At 37.1% G+C, this 19,366-nt stretch overlaps 2 protein-coding genes across 4 annotated transcripts; both read right to left on the bottom strand.

The window, feature by feature from the left end:
- Nucleotides 1-1,108: 1,108 nt before the first annotated feature.
- hm13 (histocompatibility (minor) 13) lies at nt 1,109-12,820 on the bottom strand. 2 transcript variants are annotated; one of them, XM_056733837.1, is made up of 12 exons: nt 12,465-12,820; nt 10,854-10,952; nt 10,534-10,616; nt 9,420-9,508; nt 9,237-9,322; nt 8,640-8,765; nt 8,480-8,537; nt 6,755-6,838; nt 6,408-6,444; nt 6,213-6,315; nt 5,821-5,906; nt 1,109-1,765 (listed from the first exon to the last, which is right to left on the bottom strand). In XM_056733837.1, the coding sequence occupies exons 1-12, from the start codon at nt 12,654-12,656 to the stop codon at nt 1,696-1,698; spliced, it is 1,113 nt and encodes a 370-aa protein (XP_056589815.1). In that variant the 5' UTR covers nt 12,657-12,820; the 3' UTR covers nt 1,109-1,695. The 2 variants fall into 2 exon arrangements, with proteins under 2 accessions (XP_056589815.1, XP_056589814.1); XM_056733836.1 differs by lacking the exon at nt 1,109-1,765 and adding an exon at nt 4,123-4,322.
- Nucleotides 12,821-13,868: 1,048 nt separating this feature from the next.
- On the bottom strand, nt 13,869-19,226 carry aar2 (AAR2 splicing factor). Of its 2 annotated transcripts, none has more exons than XM_056733172.1 (5): nt 19,026-19,226; nt 18,699-18,854; nt 15,834-16,592; nt 14,909-15,138; nt 13,869-14,173 (listed from the first exon to the last, which is right to left on the bottom strand). In XM_056733172.1, exons 3-5 carry the CDS (start codon nt 16,585-16,587, stop codon nt 14,006-14,008), a joined length of 1,152 nt encoding a protein of 383 aa, XP_056589150.1. In that variant the 5' UTR covers nt 16,588-16,592; nt 18,699-18,854; nt 19,026-19,226; the 3' UTR covers nt 13,869-14,005. The 2 variants fall into 2 exon arrangements, with proteins under 2 accessions (XP_056589150.1, XP_056589149.1); XM_056733171.1 differs by lacking the exon at nt 19,026-19,226 and adding an exon at nt 18,944-19,010.
- Nucleotides 19,227-19,366: the final 140 nt, after the last annotated feature.

The raw sequence follows: 19,366 nt of genomic DNA, 5'->3' as shown, positions 1-19,366 counted from the left end.
TACTGGTTTTTATCCATTTTGTTTGTGCGTATGTCTGACAGCGCATTAGTAAAAGTCCCAAACTGAAGTAACAGTAAAATAATGCATAAAGGTCTGCTCTCAAATCATGCAGTTGATGTAGAAACGGCAAAATGAAAAACTAATGTTGCATTTGCAGTGACTGTTGCAACGAGATATAAAAATTCAGCTTCTGACCATTTTTTTTAATGAAACAATTTGCTGATGGATCAGATTCAATCTTGTTAAAAAAAGACAAATGACTCTCACAGTGCCGTCAACTATAAATTAGGAGTAAAATAATCTGGGGGCTTTGAAATGTTAACCACAAAAAAAAGATTTTGCATTTCACACACCTGATACAATAAAACAAGCGTGGAGATGGTGGTCTAGTGGGTTAAACCACTGAACTGGTAAATCAAAGGTTGCTGGTTCGATCCCAGCAGCCACCACCAGTGTGTCCTTGAGCAAGACACTTTACTCCATGTTGCTCCAGGGGGATTGTCCCTGTAATAAGTGCACTGTAAGTCGCTTTGGATAAAAGTGTCTGCCAATGACTAAATGTAGATGTAGTAACTGCGTTTCATTTTCTGAAATTACTGGCTCAGTTTTTATTTTAAAAAGTAGCATAAGATCATGAAGATCACATTTAATGCAGTGTGTTGTTGCCATGTTTGAAAGTAAGCAGTCTGTCAAGTAAGTCCTAAGGTGAATAAATAAAGTTATTGGCTTGTAAAAAAGGAGTCGACGTTTTGCTGGGTCTGCCGCGAAAACTTCACTCGCTCGTCCCACAAAACACTGTCGCTCGGTCGTGATGTGTGTGCCGTCTGTGTTCTACGATGTGAAACTAAGTGCGTCTTATTTAAACTACCAAAGGAAGAACTTCTGGGGAAACAATGGTTACAATTCACTTTCAAATGACACCAGAGGAATATACTGTGCGCCCGTCATTTCACCATTAAATAACTCTTTAGAATGCATTATACATACATGCTTCAATGAAAGGGTTACCAACTTTTGCATCCGTGCATCATCTGCTTCCAGACTCAGTCCCATTTTTTTTATTTCAGTCTCCAAATACAGTCAAGCAAACACTGATTATATGCTTACGCAAGATGGTAAAAACCACTTTAATGCAAAGAAAATATAACAAGAAATGCAGCTTGTGTACGGTCAACCTTGCATGTTACATTAATAGCAAAGAATACTGAGAATTTCAAATAACCAAAGCATAAGGTAAACAATATTTTTTACAGGATAATAGTTGGTCAATTTAAAGTATGAAAACATGGGGGAATATCTGGTCCCGATGTGTTGTGTTTTTGTCTCATTATTTTATAGAAGAGGGACAGAACAAAGCAACTTCATTTACATCAACATCCCCAAATCAGTTCCTTATGGATAGAATTGGGAAATGCTGCATGTGAATGTGTGGATGGGTTTGTGTCAGCCAGATTTGTATTGAATCTTGCCAGCGAAATGACACTTTACATACAAAGTCTAACTTCACCCTTCGCAAAAAAAACTTCTCATAATAACCAAACAAGATTGCCAAGGGCAACAAGCAGAGATACAGGCACGCAGAAGGCTGTTGTACAACAGTCTGAAGAAAAGATGGCAATGAGCAGGTGCAGAATATGAACAGTTTCTGTGTGATCTGCACTGCGACAAACTCACAACATGACAATCATTTTGCAATTATTTGTCTTTATCAGTTTCTGTAATTTCCTCTTTGGATGATTCCTCCTCCGGTGAAGACTCCTCGTATCTGAAAAAAATAACACACGCAAATGAGTTGAGTTGATCGATGGCCATCAGTCATAGAAATAAAATACACAAGCTGTCATGACGGAAAATAATCTGTTTGTTGAGCCTGACGTCAAAAGTATTGTTCGTAACATTAAAGTTACTAATGATTAGTAGCATTAAAGCCTTTAAAGTATCTGCTAACATGAAAACAGCACTGTTCCATCAATTATGCATACCACAGTTTGAGAACCACTTTTCTATCAAATGCCATCGGTAAACAATAAAAAATGCTAATAAACACTCATTATTAATACACTAATACTAGTCTTTCTCTCCATAAGGAAATCCAAGAGCTCCAGACAATGGTTGATTTTTAAAATGTATTAAAATATTGATGTTGAACATTCCGTGAGACGAGTGTATAGTGTGAGTTTATAAAAGTTTCACGTAAATGTGTGATATGAATAAAAGTGAAATGCAATCATTCTTTCAAGAGCATTTGGGTTTGGAATGTAACCGTTTTTCCTTTGACTTCGGGTGTAGCTACCGGTGTTGTGTGTAACTAGTTACTAAGTAATTAGTTACTGTAATTAAATTACTTTTCCTTTGAAAAAGTTAAGTAAGGGATGACTAATGCTTTTCTGTAATTTAATTACAGTTACTTCTGATGTAATGTAACTAACTTTGAAATCTGTGCTTAAATGTATTATTCTCACATTTGTAATACTTTGGTTAGTTAGTATGAATACTTTATGTAGTTTTATATTATTTTTCTGATTGAATTAAAAGAGTCGTTTCATGTCTATCCTTGAATCACTTAACTCATCAAGGTTGATGTAGGATATAGAAAGTCATAAGTAATTAAATCATTTTTGGAGAGAGTCATTTGTACAGTATTCTAATGACACTAAAAAAGTAATTAATTACTTACTAGTTATTAATGACATATTCAACAGAGTAACTTACCCAACACTACAGACATAAACATCAAATTACAAAAGTTCCAGACACTTGTTTAAAAAAAAAGTTAAAAGAATTCATAAAAAGAATTTAAGAACTAGAATTCATTGATGCGTTTGCTTAACTTTGCGTTTATAAAACAACAACAATATTATTTGCAGTGAAGCCATATGCTTTAATATGAACTGGTGAAGGTATGCTCATGTTTTTGTCTCGTTTCAGCATTTTGTAGTTTTCATTATTAAAATAAATTGGGAACGAAACCTCCCGAGGGCACTGGAAAGAGGGAGAAAGTGACGCAGACAGAATTTTGCATGTGTTTTTAGATGTGACATGTGAACGGACCAATAACATTTCTATGATAAAACCATAGTTCACCACACAAACTAAATGACCTCGATAGATACATTTTAATATGCCAACAATCCTCTGACAGTTATGTTAATGATGACAAATATGCTCATGTTGGTAAAAGAATACGCAGTGATTTTTAAAGTGGGGGTGAGTTATCACATTTACATTAACATTTAGGCATTTGGCAGACGCTTTTATCCAAAGCGACTTACATTGCTTTATCCTATACATTTTACATAGGTATTTGCAATCCCCTGGGATCAAACCCACAACCTTGCGTTGTTAACGCAATGCTCGTACCACTGAGCTACAGGAAAGCTATCATCAGAAAGTATAATACACCAGCCAACAGAGAAGCTGGATTGTGACCCCGGTGACCTTACGTACAACGTCGCCTGAGCCTCGTCGGGCTCAACATCTGTAACATCTGCTGCAGCTGAAGCAAACACTGAACTGGTGTAGTTTATTCTCTTGCCTTTCATCATTTCATATCTTACAGTTGCACCAATGGTCCAAAAGTCCGACACAAAACCATGTTTTTACGTATCTTCGCCCATTCATTAAGTGGGTATTCTAGTGCATACTTGCGTATCACGTAGACTTCGCAACTGGATCACCCACAAACATTTTTACTGTTTGCCTTGCACCGACATAAGAAGTTTTTTTTATTTGAAGCGAGAGATACGAGGGGAGTGGCTTCACTGCGTCAGATATATGTCACTTTCTCACAGCTGATTGGTCCAGTTTTGGTTTGCGATCTCTAACTCAGAATAAAACCTGCTCCGGAGCAGCTTAGCTGTAGCCTTTGTTACTATGGCGACGAAACGCATCCGCTTTCTCAAGCAAGAAAACTCAGAGTATGCTCAAACTAAACGCGAACTCACAAGGGTTAAAACCAAAAGCAGCTTTGTGATACAGAACACATATTCAATGTGTGCAAACACAAATGATGTTTTAAAACGCAGACAAGGTCAATGTTCAGCCAACAATGGAGTAATGGAAATTCTTTGAGGTGGGGCACATAAACTAAACATTACGAGGATGTTGAAAATCTCACAGGCAATACCTGCACAGATGGGCGTGGACAAAATAGAAGGAAGGAGTGAAGTCATTACATGTCGGAGGGTGTGTGTCGACGACAGCGAGGGGAAGAGTGCGCGAAACTCTGCATGGAGTTAGCCAGACTAGCTGGAGACCCCGATACGGTGGGGTAATAAGTGAGCCGTGGGCTGTGTGGCAAAACCTCATCTGTAGACTCGTAGCTGTATGCCAGAGGATGGGAGAGAGACAGAATGGAAAGGAGGTAGCAAAACATAGAAAAAAAAAGAGGAAGAGAGCAGTCAGGTCAAGAGGAAATGAAAAAAAAATTTTTTTACTATGATGAAAGAAACAGGCCAACAAAAAAATGATCTAAAGCCTAATGAGATGAGACATTCATCTTTACTTCCCTTTTGAAAAGGAGAGGTTTCAGCACCAATAGCCACTATAACGCGACGCACGTCCCACAGCCTATCGTATCTTATTCAATCCCATCTCCACGTTCCGCGAAATACATTTTTAATAAAATAGGTCGGGGAATTTGAAATGGATAAGAATCTTAGATCTATATTTTTCAAACAGCCCTGACTGTCACACGCAATAACCTACTCAAGACAAGACACGCAGGTGCTGATAATCCACCAGTTAATTGTGTCATCAAACCAAATATGCCACGCCAAATATCATCTGTTTGTCAAATATACTTGCTAGTCAGTTCTGTTGGGACGTCTCAAATGCACCATTTTTGTGCCTGAATACACATTGTCATTTACAAATCACAACGACACCCTAGATAAAACAGATCATGTTTAAATCAGGCTGATATTATCCGGATATGTGTGTCGAGTGTATGTGCCGCAGTGGAAAAGTGATGTAATCATTAGGCAGGTGGACATCGTGTGTCCTACACACAACAAGTTATTACACAAAATAATCAATAATGGCGGCTCTAATCCAGAATGTTTGTGCTGCGTGACACTTATAAACATTTCTCCAGCAAAAAGTAGATTGACTGGACCGCTACAATCAGCTGGGACATAGCATTCACATACACAAACTATCAACACACATACACGCAGACAAAGTGTGTTAAAAGAGCTTTTAGATTAAAGTGATACTTCACCAAAAATGAAAATTGAGTCATTTCCTCACCTCTTGTTGCAAATGTGTATACATGTCTTTGTTCTGATAAACACAGAGAAAGATATTTGGAAGAATGCTTATAGCCAAACAGATCTCAACACACATTGACTATCATAGTATATAAACTTAGTAATAACTTTATATGTTTTTTTTTCTATTGAACACAAAAGAAGATATTTTGATAAATTTGGGAAAGCTAACACTTCTGGGCCACTTTTGACTACCATTGTATTTTTTCCTACTATGGGAGTCAACGGGTTTCGAGATCTGTTTGGTTATAAGCATTTTTCCAAATATATTTCTCTGTGTTCATCAGAACGAAGACATTTAGACACATTTGGAACAACTCAAAGGTGAGGAAATGATGACACAATTTTCCAATTGTCCCCCTAAAACAGGGTATGTGTATATGTGGAGGCACAAAATGTTTTTTTCCAGGGCGACATCTCCATCCACGTGAAACTTTTCAGAAATGCAAAGGAAAAACATTTCAGTTTTTCAAACACATTTCAAATGATACTCTAGTTTGTGGGTTAACCACCCCTCAAATGTAAATAATAAATGAAGGGACAGTGTTACCTGAACATTTCCGTCAGTTCTCCTTTGATCAGAGCCACCAGCATTGGGAATCCAAGACAAGCAGGAACCAGGTACAGCAAAGCAGGCTGTGAAAAGAAACAATTCAACAAGCTCACTATAACAATTAGTTTCTCTTCTGTAACCTTTAACTTCAGCATTCGTCAAACACTTATTCTGTTATATCTTCTAAAGTGAAAATGAAACTCAGAATCAGAGAAATCAAACCACTAAACACGGCCAAAACCCTTTCAAAAATCAAAACCACTAAACAGGGCCAAAACCCTTTCAAACTCATCCATCGTTTCTTGTTTTTGAATGATTAAAACGCCTTTAAACGTGCATATACTGTTAAGTAAGAAAACAATCTATGGCCACTGAAGATTTCTTCTTACCTGAGCGTGTTTAAAGGTGTGCATGACAAATATAGTGAGGCCCAGTCCAAAGATGTATGCCAAAAAGCTGGTGTAAAAGTAGGTTCTTGTGTTCTTCTTCAAACTAAGAGAAAAAGAGAAGAAATAAAAGTAGCAGCTCCCAAAACAACCCATTACATCCGAAGCTAAAGAGAAGAATGACAACTGAGACTTTACCTGACATCAAAGCGTAAGAGCAAAGCAATGAAAATTCCTGAAAGAACACAAACAAATGTATTTAATAGGATGAACTAATATGAACAGAACATTTTACATTTAGCTGAATGACTGCAGACTTCATGTCGGTTTATAGCAAACCCAACTGGGTGTTTTAGAAACTTGTGGATTTTCTTTCCACAAAAATGTGGGAAAGCATTTTAACAGTCTTACTTTACAATTCAGTACGACAAGTTTAACAGTCTATGTAAAGTTTTTCAGCATTACGTTTCTAACATTTATAATGTGTTCAGAAACAATTCTCGGAATTGATTTACACGGACTTTAAATCATCTTTGCGAAATTACCTGGAATTACAATGTCCCCCAGTCCAAGCATGGCGAAATTACGGGCATCTAAACCCTTCTCCAGCAAATCTTGAGGAAAAACCACTAAAATAAAGAGAGTGATAGCAAACATTAGTCCAGCATACAGTTTTTTCTAGCATGAAACAGACTATCACTTTTTCATATTCATAAACTTACAAGTCTTGTGATTATTGGAGAAATCTATTAGGCATGATTTTACTTTCCTCAAACTGTCTTTTTTATTTTTTTATTTTCCAACTTAGCATTGAGTGAAAAAACATTGTATATTACTATTAAAAAGACTTCCTTTGATGTCTCCAGATTTAATATGTCTGCTGTAACCTGGTTACATGAAAAGTATCCTCTTGATGGCAAAATACATAATCATGAACATCAAAGCAGCACCAAATAGTAGAAGAATCATGCAGTTCAAATCTTACACGTATCCTTTTAACTCATTTATTTTGTACTATTCCAATGCTACTGCCGGAGTACTTCTTTAAACACCTTTTTTCGATAAAGAATAAACGAACGGTTTAATTCATCAAAAACCTACTAGTAACTTTGTTAGAAATGATTCTAGAAATTTAAGAGTATGAAAAAGTATGTATGCATAAACTTCAATATTAGGGATGCACAGAGACGAAAATTCTTGGCCGAAGCCGAACATGATGTGAAACACTTGGCTCAATAATACCAAACATGTTTTTTTGCATTTCTTCTATTTAAGCCATTTTTTTCATTATTGCGCAAAATGAAGTAAAAATGTGCTTTTTATAATTTGTCAATACAACTTAACATAAAATTGACCAAAACAAAATAAGTAAATACATTTTTTTAGCCCTCTCCCTTCATGAATAGCCTTCATTAATTCGGCCTATAACTGACTGCTAAAAGAATGTAATGTAAGTTACTCTGTACCCCTCCAACAAAACACTTCATTAAAAAGTGTCATTCCACATTAGGCCTATAAACTAAAAATATGAATAGACGAAAACTGTTGGATTATTATAGACTACATTGGATGCTTTTTTTTCTTAAAATCATTTTGCAATGCAAGCAATTCTGACTGATGCTGACTGACAACCACATCAGTTCAAGTCTCTCCTCCTAACTCCGTCCACAAAAGCTGATTGTCACTGTTCTCTCAGATGGTCCGCTCGTGGCAGGGATCCACAGAACATACTTTGACAAGTTGTTTAGTAGAGAAGTATTAATTTGGTCACACTTTCTCATCAAGCTTATAATTACCATTATATATTCATAACGTGCTGATAATATATCCTGTATGTAGGTCTTTTAATGTTGTAAAGATTAGCAACGTTGGAAAAATATATGAAAATTTTAAATGCGCAGAGTGAAGTCATACAAAAACAGAACATACAAAACAAATCACAATCTCTATTGACAGTTTGGGGTATATGGTTATCTTGTTTATTTTTTTTTTACGTGTTCTTGATAAGAAAAACAGGCATATATTTTAGTCCTAATGTTGATTAAAGTGAATTCTGTAGCTCACCGGTTTTTAAAACATTCTAATATACATCTGAGCACAACACGCGATCTGGTCAACTTGCATAGCTGCCAAGTGAAGAGCTCACTATCGCAACTCAATAGAAATATGTTTTGCCCGAGAATGAAAAAAATACTACCACGGCCAATTTGAGATGCTGATTCACATAGAAAAATACAATTGATAGGATGAGAGTATAATGAAACACTTACACTTAATGGGAGCTTCAAAAGACTTGGCGACAGTCACCATAACATTGGTGCCAAAAACCTACAAGAAAAGGAGTTAGATAACTGTTATAACAATTAAAGAAATCGTTGTGAATGGATAGTAAACTTGCTCACTCTCAACTCAAGAGCTTCAGTGACTTACCCAGAACACATCATAAACAAACAGACCTCCCAGCAGGATGCAGCCGGTGCTGACATTGTTCAGGTGAAGCAGCTCAACTCCATTCAGAGCAAACGCCAGACCAAACAGATTATTAGCCACCCAATGCTGCCGATTAAAATTAAAAAGTTAATTTCACACAAGAACAATTACAGACCATTTTTACAGTCGGTAATGCTTATGTGTATGAAAAGAATAATAATTTATTTTCAATTATCCTTTTCAATCAACGCTTTTCTTATGTTTTACTGTTGCTAAAATGCATTTCCTGTAAAACAGCTTTGCAAAAACATTACTGAATTGACAAAGAAACAGTTTAAATATTTAATAGTGCAATATTTAAATTAGGGCTGTCAAACGATTAATCACATCCAGAATAAAGGTTTGTCTTTACATAATATATATATTAATCACGATTAATTGTTTGACAGCACCAATTTAAATTAAGATGTTACAAATGTGTTTCAAAAAGAAACCTACAATCCATCAGGCCTACATAAAACAGCAGTGCCCAAGATATAAAAAATCACGTCTTTATGAAGGATTAGAGTAATTCTAAGTAAGAAAGTCTAACAATACCTTTTTAAGGATATACCAGACCCCAACCACACTGCTGATGACCAAGCATATTAAATCCTTGGTGTCGAACTCATAGTTGACGATCTCTGTGGGAATGAAGAGTTTTAGAGCACTCATACAGCATTATTATAAATACTTTGTCATATAATGTCATGAGCTCTGTAAAAGTGCAAATATCCATACCCTCCTTGCCTTCCCCAGAGCCCTGTGTGAACAGCAGCTGATACTGCTTATTTGGCAGGTTGGCAGGAAAAAACCTACACATAAAAGGACTGGGACAGCAATGACACAAAATTAAATATGAAACTTCATTGCAATGAAGATAATTTCACTCATAAGGGATCCTCCACCCAAAAATGAAAATTCTGTGATCATTTCCTCACCCTAAAGTTATTCCACTGTATACATTTCTTTGTTCAGATGAAAGATATTTGGAAAAATGTTAGAAACTTACATTTCTGGGACATCTTTGACTACTGTAGAAGGAATAACTATTGTATCATTTTTTGAACACAAAAGGAGATATTTCGAAGAATTTAGGAAATTAAACAGTTCTGGGTCACTTTTTTTACTTTCTCCTACAATGGTAGTCAATGATGTCCCAGATACTGTCAGTTGCTAACATTTTTCAAAAAATCTTTTTTTGTGTTCAAAAGAACAAGGAAATGTATACAGGTCTGAAACAACTTGAGGAGTAGGGTTGGGTCTCGAAAATCAATTCCAATTTGGATACGGAATTGGAAATAAAAGGAATAGGAATTGGCTACTTGAGATTAAAATTTTAATTTGTTTTATCAATTCCTGTGCATATTTTCAGAAAAGTTTACACATTGTGTGATCAGCTGATATCTCAAAAAAGCTCTTATGAACATTAACAATATATTTACTATGGTGAGCATCATTAAACTGTAGTAACTGTGTTAAAAAGCACAGGAACCACAAATTAACCATAGTTTCATTATAGTGATGTTGTATGATGTAGTTCAACTCTGGTAATACAAATTGTAATAAATAAAAAAAAACATGGTTCAATGTGTATAAATACAAAAAATGGTGCACAAATACAGTATACATATTTTCCAAACAAGTCAATAAAAAAGACTAAATGACCATACAGGTTGATATCTAAATGTTTTACTTCAACTCTGGAATCCATAAGAACCCAAATCGATGAACGGAATCTGGATCGATAAAATTCAAATGATTCCCAATCCTATTAAGGGAGAGGCGGGTAATTCATGACAGAAATTTCTTTTTTGGGAGGAGTGTCCCTTTAATGAAAAGAGATATTTCCTACCTCATGGTGTGAGATAACGCCAATATTCCCAGCACGAAGAAATACATGGATAACAGTAAATTTATGTATTCTTGAGAGAATATCTACAAAGTCAAAAGAAAAACTAATTATTATAGACGTTAAAATCAGTTTTAATGCAAAGTCTAGTATAACTGCACCAACACAATTAAACACATGAATCTGTTATTATATTCTGTGATCTCCATCATCATCAAACACTGCAACTCGTTATGAAATCACAATGTGCACAGTTTGCACAACAACCTTTGTTTCCCCTAATCAGGAAATAACTCTTAACTATGACAGGATTTAAAAGTTACCTTAAAAAAGAGATACAGGCCAAAGAGAGTACAGCTGGCAATGATGGGAAAGCGTGCAGCATCTCTGCTTGTGATGGTCTCCGGCATATCTGAAGGATTCTGGCAGACAGGGAGAGATTTTATCTTCAGAAATATACACTTGTTTTTGGTCAATATTGAGACTGCTCATGCACGGTTACGCAGTTCTGTCTAAAGGTGGAGTTGATATGAATTCTGACATTATGAAAGCATTTGGTGAGGCGTTGTTTGCCTCTATCCTATTTTTAATGTTCAATGGAGCTTTATCACAAGCCTGTGTTGACACGTTCAACTATCATAGGAATTGTTATTTTCATTTTTTGAAGTGTATTTACGTTTATAGAACTATACTTGCCATAAATTACGAAAAAATGTTTAACGCTAATGTGAGGGTGTTTCTTATACAGCGTCTATGGAAGTCTAGTTCTTTTTCATCTAAGCCCAGGTGAGACGCTTTTGATGTTGTTGCTTTTGGTAATAGGAACGTGACAGCTGTAGCCCATATACAGATGTAAACTCTTTTTTTTAGCAGTAAATCGTAACCATAAGAATTAAAACAAAAATAACTCTTACAATATTACACTTTGTGTGTAATGATTCTAAAATAAAAGGACATTTTTGGGAATTAAATTACAAAAGAAAAATAACTTCTCCATGACCCATACTGATGGATGACCTTGAAAACCTTCCAGATATGTTGATATAGAGTAAGTATAATCTGATATATTATGTTACAATTATATGTGTCCATTACAAATGTTTCGTACAGTTATTACATGTGCACATAAATAAATGTTTTGACTCAGTTTAGTAACTTTTTGTCTACTAATATTTGTTTGTTTAGTTTACTTAGAAATGTATGACAGTTCCTTCTGTTTCCTAGTTAAGTGAACACTAATAAGAAGATAAGATAAGTAATGATTTTGAGTCACAAGTACATTGCTATTAATGCATAAGTTAAGTGTACAAAAATGACCAACTAACACTCCTCTTAAAAAAGTGAGGAAAGAAATTTGCAGCAGATCATCCATGCATTTGAAATAACTGTGCATAAAAAACAAACATTCAACACGCACTATTTTCGAGTTTAATGATGGCCTGTTAATAATACCAGTTTTGTCCAGAACACAAATTATCTTGACAGTCAGTAACGTTGATGCATATCAACATATTAACAACATTCACTGATCAAACACACACACACACACACACAGATCACACACACACATTTACATTTAGTCATTTAGCAGACGCTTTTATCCAAAGCAATTTACAAGTGGGGTAGGTAATGGACAAGATCATTCTGTACAGACATCAGCAGTTTGTAGATAACATATGGTGGTAACCACAACATATTTTATGCTAAGGAAGCTATTTTTCAGTCTATTATTTAAATCAATGTAACATATGACTCGTTTTAGCAGCATATATAGCAGTAGTCTTAAATTCATATTAAAACTTGAATAAAAATCGATTTATCATCATCATTTATTTTAATCATCTGACTTTTATATGCGTTTCTATTATTGTCTTCTAAATAGGTCATGTGAGTCTACACGATTGTTCATTATATAGACATTTGTGTAACTCTACCTTAGACTTAGAGCAGCCCACAGATCTCAAGGCTCCAAAAAAGATGGGCAGCAGGGCCATGAACAGCAGGCTGCCGTATGCCAGTGCAGTACCCTCGGCGCTGGACACGAACCGGCCCGCGGTCCCGTTCACCACATCCGAAGCGTTACTGGATCCGTCTGGCACCGCAGCGCTCTGGTCTACGTCCGCCATGTTTCACCGTGTATGCGCGTTCAATTACAAATGAAAACGTAATCTTTAAATAGATGTCGCGTCAACTCACTGTCCTCATTGATATGTGCTCCGTTTTCTCTTAAGGCCACGTTTCCTAATTCAGTGCTGTGAACCCCCTGAGGTTTTCTTCACTGTTCGCACAGAAAAACACGCACAATACTGACACCTAACTGCACGGAGGACGCACGCCACTGCGCCTTCTTCTTCTTGAGTTTTACAAGCGGTTGGCAAATCAGTTTATAGGCTCATTACCGCCACCATCTGTACTGGAAATTGGATCCAACTATTGCCAATTACCTCAGTCATTCTTATATATATAATAAAATAAAAAAGTGATATCAACTTATTAAATCTGGGGGAGTTGGATAATGAGCCTGTTTCCAAAAAAGTGGAGTGTTCCTTTAAGTGTCAGACTAGATGACGACACTTTGCTGTGCCGCAAACACATTTGGGATGACGACATTGGCATGGACCAATCACTGAATCGATTTCATTAATAATATTCTCCGATACATTCACGTTGAAATTCATAAAAGGAGTTTATATTTAACACACATATGACTATGAAGACTTTTCAAGGGAATACATGTTTATATAGACATTGGATATGAAAGATAAACACGTTTCCACCATTTCCGAATTACTCGTTTTAAACGGGTGTTGAATTTTTATTTTAATTTGCTTTAGTCGAGTGCTGTTGCTATAAATACAATGTTATACTCGCTATAAATCTTTTCTTATAAATCATTTATCCCCTCAGCTGTAGTTTTGAAATTTAGGGTAAATATTTTTAGGATAATAGTTTTTTTGTGTATTGTCTTGAGTGAAATGCTTCAACCAAATTACCTTCCAGGAATGAATAAAGATGAACTGAACATGTCACATCATACCCAAAAGACTTGAGGCTGTAAAGGGGTTTTATCCAAGTTAAGAGTATAAATATACTAATGCAATGTTTTATTTTTTTCCTTTTTATCATGGTCCTGTACTAGAAAAGTCAAAAATCAGTTTTTCGTCTCTATAGTGTATGCATTGTAGATTGATGTGGACAATCTATTATGTGGCATCGTCTACCATTCCAACACTATTTCTAACACAGAAATAACCATACTGTAAAAGAGTGATTTGAGCTTAATTATTTTAGTAAGAGGTTCAATAGACCTGTCATAGATCTAAACATGACAGACAAAGTGAAAGAATTGAATTTATTAAAATGAAATGGTCAAAACACATTTTTATAATGTGACCGGAGACTATCCATGCTGTGTCCATTTAACATTGCAAGACATATTTGCAAACACAGCAGGAAAATGGATCATCAAACAGTATCAGTCAACTGTAACTCCATCTGGAAGAACCACCACCACTGGAGCACAATCCTCAAGATCTGCATCAAAATCCCACCGAAACTTTTTGGTCAGGTGGGCTTGAAATTTTACAGCTTTTTTGCGCAAAGTGCTGTCGACTCCAGGGCTTCTGACGAACTGGAAAAAGTCCTGAAGAGCAGCAGTAAGAGACAAAAATGGTTATGTGCCTTAGTAGAGTTAATAAAACAAAATAAATATACTTAATAAAATTGTGTTCCAGATTGAGTTAAAATAACAAAAAAATTTGTAGATTACATCGAAAAAAAAAAATTACAATTCTGAAAATTGTAGTAATTTAAAGTGACATATGCAGTTAACGTTATTTAGGGTATTTTAAAGGTCAATTGACCCTTAACCTGCAGTTTAATTGACAGGCGACTTAACCAATCATAACACTGATAAAATGCACCCCCATTAACTATTCACCGTTTTGTCCGACAATCAAACTATAGAGTTAAACCGGCTGCGGATTATTCAGTTTTAAAAAGTCCTTTGAGACGGTTGCAAGCCGTCACACTGTACGAACATGATCCCAGCTAAAAGTCATGTCGCTGTGCAATCTCAGTTTTCATAATGTAAGACAATAAAGACTTCTTAAAACAGACTCATTCAAGAACACTTGTCTGGAGTCCTAAAGTCTCAAGATGTTTGGCCAGTCTTAAATCTTCAGCCTTTATTTAAAATTTAGAATCAAATATAGAAGTATCCCGACTTCATTCTGTTCGACTTTATAACATGATAAATGAAAAACATTCTAAAGATATTACTTTCATGTTGACTTGAAAATAATCTGTCAGTCAGTCCTGTTTTTTCAATTTTCAATGAGTTTAAACAAAAAGAATTTGAAATCCGAGTGAATCTTACCTGAAGCGTTGATGTTAGAAAGTTGCACTGGGACACAATATCAACAAAGAAGTCTGGAGGGATTTCTCCCAGCTGGTGGTAGAGCACAGAGATGAGACCTAGATACAAATCCTTCTTTTCTTTGATGGCCTCTTCAGAGCGACAGAGCAGAGACAGCAGTGTCTTCCAGTGCTCAAAGGCCTCGTATACATTTCCAATGAGGAAGCAAACAAACGCAAACTGTAACTCCCCTAAACAAAGAAAGAAAAAGTATTAACACTTTGTGGTTAAGTCTTCCCCAATCCCCACCAGCGTTTTTGCTCATTTTCACAAAACTTTGATGAACATAAGAATAAGGGCTAGGGATGCACCGATACCAAGCTCATGTACTCGTGATGACACACAGATACCAATAACCGATATCTCAAGTGACATAGAGCCCTATGATTTCCGCAATGCGAAATGAAATTTGCTGTACAACACGGAATGGCACGGAATCTGGAAATTATCACTGAACCGCTAACAGCTAACGTAACAGCTAACGAAATATTCAGATACTGTTGAAATATGTATTCTGCTTGTTTTGCAGAATTCTCTCTCCATTATCTTAAATGTGTGCTTTCACTGCATGTGCATGCGTGTCTGTGTGTCTATGTGTGTTAGTACGTGTCCATATTGTGTGTGTGTGGAGCGTTTGTATGTGTGTGTGTCGGTCTTCTGTGTATTCACCTTTTTCTTGTTTTTACAAGGATATAACTTTAAATGTTTTGCTTATAGTCAATATGTCTCATGTACAGCTGTTTGTAACAATGGAAATTGTAAAAAGCGCTTTATAAATAAAGTTGAGTTAAGAGTCGAGTTGTATTCACTCAATTTCTCAATTTACTCAATTGACTTCTCCCATGATGCTTTGCAGTCACTGTACTGTAAGTGAATTTAAACTCACCCAGTAGATTGAGTGGCTGGTGTCTGTAACGACTTTCAAGGACACAGTTGAGGGTGTAGCTCAGATCCATACTGTATTTAGTGATCTGAGCCGGTGTGGCCCCAGGAGGGTAGACCTGTCTGGGAATGTGTGAAAAGCGTAACTCTGTGCCTTCTCTTTGTTTCATTCGTGGCAGTCTGTCCAATCCCTCCTTCATACTCTGACATTCCTGGTCGTTGCGGGGAAGATTGTGCTCTTCCCTGTCTTTAGTATGGGTCAGCTGCAGTTCTGGGACCATATCACTGAAGGACACCCTACCACTAAGGGGTTGCAAAGCGCTGGCTAACTCCTGACTAAGTCTGTCAGTCAGGGAAACCCATTTGCGAAGTGTGTCATATGGGTATGGCCCCAAATACCTATCCAGTTCTTTAAGATTGTCCCTTACACGCTCAACTTCCTCAGCATTTTGAGAGAAGTCCAGATCATCATCACTTTTGTTCCAGTGTGCTATGATCACCTCCCGAGGTTTCAGGGACAGGAACAGGCCTCTTTTAGGGCCAATCTCTACACGGGCGCTTTCAGTATTGGCGGAGCAGTAATGGAGAAAGTGAAGTCCTGGAGGAATCATTTTCACCCCACGGAACCGAGGACCCAACGTCCAGGTTTTGTAATCGAGTCCCAACTCTATTCCTTCAGGAACACCAAGTAGAACAAGAGTGGCTCCTTCTTCAAACAATCCAAGAGCCACGTCGTTGTCCATGTCTGTTCCAAACATTCCTTCTGTAAATAACATTCACATCATTCACATCATTGTCATCTGTTTAATATTTTATTGTTGAATGTATGTGACATCAGGAACTAAATAATCAATTATCTTAATAGGTGATACGCAGGGCTGCCAACTCTCACGCATTTGCCGTGATACTCACGCAATTGACCCTTCAGTAGTATGATTGACGGGCGACCTGACCAATCAAAACACCCATATTATGCGCCCCCTGTTGCGATTCGCCATTTTGTCTGACAATAAACTCCTTCAAACTTTATAAAAAATGTGTTCCCTGGTAAGTAATTACTCTGGGAATGAATCCGCATCTACGATTTAAGAGATTTGTGTCCATGTTGCATGATTTGTGAGCTTAATATGCGAAGTCCTAAATTGCTAACTCGCTTCCGGGTTTTACATACAAAAATACATCATCCCTGAGCCTCTCCATAGCCCAGTGGTTAGTGTGCCGACATATGGAGCCAGTGCAGAGCCATTGAGAGAGACTCTAATGCACAGTTGTCAAACTCAGTTCCTGGAGGGCCGCAGCTCTGCACAGTTTAGCTCCAACCCTGATCAAACACACCTGATTCAGCTAATGTGTTGTTTAGAGCTGGTTGGAGCTAAACTGTGCAGAGCTCCGGCCCTCCAGGAACTGAGTTTTACACCCCTGCTCTTATGGAACATTTTTTTCACAGTAATGGTGGTTCATGGAGGCTCTCAATCGTTCCCGGAAGTTACTAGTAACGCATGGAGCTGCAACTAAACAGACCGCAGTGGACCAAAGCCATTTAATGAATAAAAAAATGAAAGAAATAAAGCATTTAAAGAGAAAACATAACTTCCTGGAACTATCTGAAGGCTCCATGAATCACGTGACGCTGCAGCGTTTTGGACTTCCGTTGGCAGAACTCTCTCTCTCAATGGCTCTGGGCCAGTGCATTTGGGACCCGACCTGAATTAGAATCCCGACTAGAGCATCTATTTGCCACTCCCACGGTCTCTTTCCAATGCTTTCCTGTCTGTTCTCCACTGTCCATTCAAAATAGCCCCTATAATATATCTTTAAATAAAATGAAGCACAATGATTACGTCTTTAGAGACATTTTATTTTATCTGAAATGAGACAACTTATGCAGTAGAAAAATGTGACCTTGGGTCTTTGCCCAAAATTGAAACGGACAGTTCACCTAAACTTTTGGGCTGTTACACGAGACCCTTAAAAATATGTGTTTTGGGGGGTCTCAAAGTGTAACTTTTTGAAAACGCTGCCTTTTTCGTTTCCATGTAAACTGCAAGACACAACTGTCAGATGACATCACGTGCATGCGTATTGCGCGCTCTATCGTGCGAGTATATTAAAAACAATATGGCGGCTTCCCGTAGTGTGAGCTCTCGCTGCTCGACTATCTATGAACGTTTCCTCAGTAAAACGAGTTTAAACACACATAAACATCGACCAACAGTATTAAAAAGCACTTTTGCCGTATGAATGTGCATGTTTATTTGGCACATTCTGTTTCTTTACACAACAACATCGTCATCCACTGGCCTGGCGTGAAACTACAGTGTTTTGATCTGTTATCGTGGATCCGTGTAAATGCAAACCGTTTTGATAACGCTGTCATGTGTACTTGAAAACTTTTCTGTTTTTCATCGTGTAAACGTGGCCTTAATGAAAAGTAATGCAATTATATTATCAAACGTTGTGACGATCGCAATACTTTTAATTCAAGGTTTTTGTGGTTTTTATACATCCAAACCCTCTGCAGTTCCTCAACAACATAACCTCTCCACGAAAAATCTCAGTCCAGGCTGAAGTCAAAAGTTGGCAGCACCGCATTCACAGTTCACACACAGTCTTACACAAAGGCAAAGGTTCACTGTGCGGGACACTTTTTAAACTATAGATGCAGAAATATATTCACAGCGTTTGGAGTCAAGTTCATGGACCAATGTGATTTTCAATGAAATGCAGTTATGGTCAAAGGACTGGGCTTATTTCAAAGAAAGTGTAACATACATGTCTCAAAAGTATCAGAAACAAACACACGTGCAATGTGTGTAACAGTAAAATCATAATACACTTGTTTTGCATCTACACCTCAATTCGATTATACCTTGTCCAGAAGTTCCCCCAATTTCTGTTCCCGATGGACTTCCCTCCTTCTGTTTTTATTCTTCTACTTAACAGTCTTCTTGTTGTTTAATGGTCGTTCACTTAGGAGTATTACCGCCAAATACTAACAATATCATCAGAAAGGCCTTGTGTGAATCTGGTGTGAAACAAGAAACAAAGTAACATTATCTTCGACACACGTCATAATAAAAGTAATTTCTCTTGTCCCTTCAGAAAACACAATACCATAATAAATATATTTTCAAGATCTGCTAAATGAAGCCCGTTTGCTGGGAGTGTGTGTGTGTGTGCAGCCAGTAGCCTGTACCTGTATTACACTCGATAGAAGATCGATGGTTTCCGAAAGGAAAACAAGAGTCCGCCTGTGTTGAGCCACGAGTTTGTCATCAAGAATGACGCGATATGGTGTCGTGTATGGAAAGCCAAAAGGGACAAAACGTACGATTTTCCCCTCTAATGCGTCAGAACGCATCGGTTTTTAGTTTATACTTCTGTGTTTTTGTCCGCATCGACAGGCAAGGAGCACTAGTCGTCAGTGTCCACGGACGTGTTGCTTGTGTAACCTTGTGTAGCTTGTTATTTACTTTGACAGAGAAGCATTAGCAGTGATAGCGACAAGTAAACCATTTTTTTGACCTGGAGGAGGGG

This window comes from Triplophysa dalaica, chromosome 20 (assembly GCF_015846415.1).
Source record: "Triplophysa dalaica isolate WHDGS20190420 chromosome 20, ASM1584641v1, whole genome shotgun sequence".
Classification (NCBI taxonomy): domain Eukaryota; kingdom Metazoa; phylum Chordata; class Actinopteri; order Cypriniformes; family Nemacheilidae; genus Triplophysa; species Triplophysa dalaica.
Note: the sequence above shows the minus strand (reverse complement) of the source record. Positions and strands in the feature narration are given on the sequence as shown.

Coding starts and splice junctions, on each gene's coding strand:
- hm13 (XM_056733836.1), bottom strand. CDS start 12,656: ATGGCGGACGTAGACCAGAGCGCTGCGGTGCCAGACGGATCCAGTAAC. Junction 8,766..9,236: donor TCTGGTATATCCTTAAAAAG/GTATTGTTAGAC, acceptor TTTAATCGGCAG/CATTGGGTGGCTAATAATCT. Junction 6,445..6,754: donor GGGGGACATTGTAATTCCAG/GTAATTTCGCAA, acceptor GTGTTCTTTCAG/GAATTTTCATTGCTTTGCTC.
- aar2 (XM_056733172.1), bottom strand. CDS start 16,587: ATGTTTGGAACAGACATGGACAACGACGTGGCTCTTGGATTGTTTGAA. Junction 15,139..15,833: donor CCAGCCACTCAATCTACTGG/GTGAGTTTAAAT, acceptor TTCTTTGTTTAG/GGGAGTTACAGTTTGCGTTT. Junction 14,174..14,908: donor TTCTAACATCAACGCTTCAG/GTAAGATTCACT, acceptor GCTGCTCTTCAG/GACTTTTTCCAGTTCGTCAG.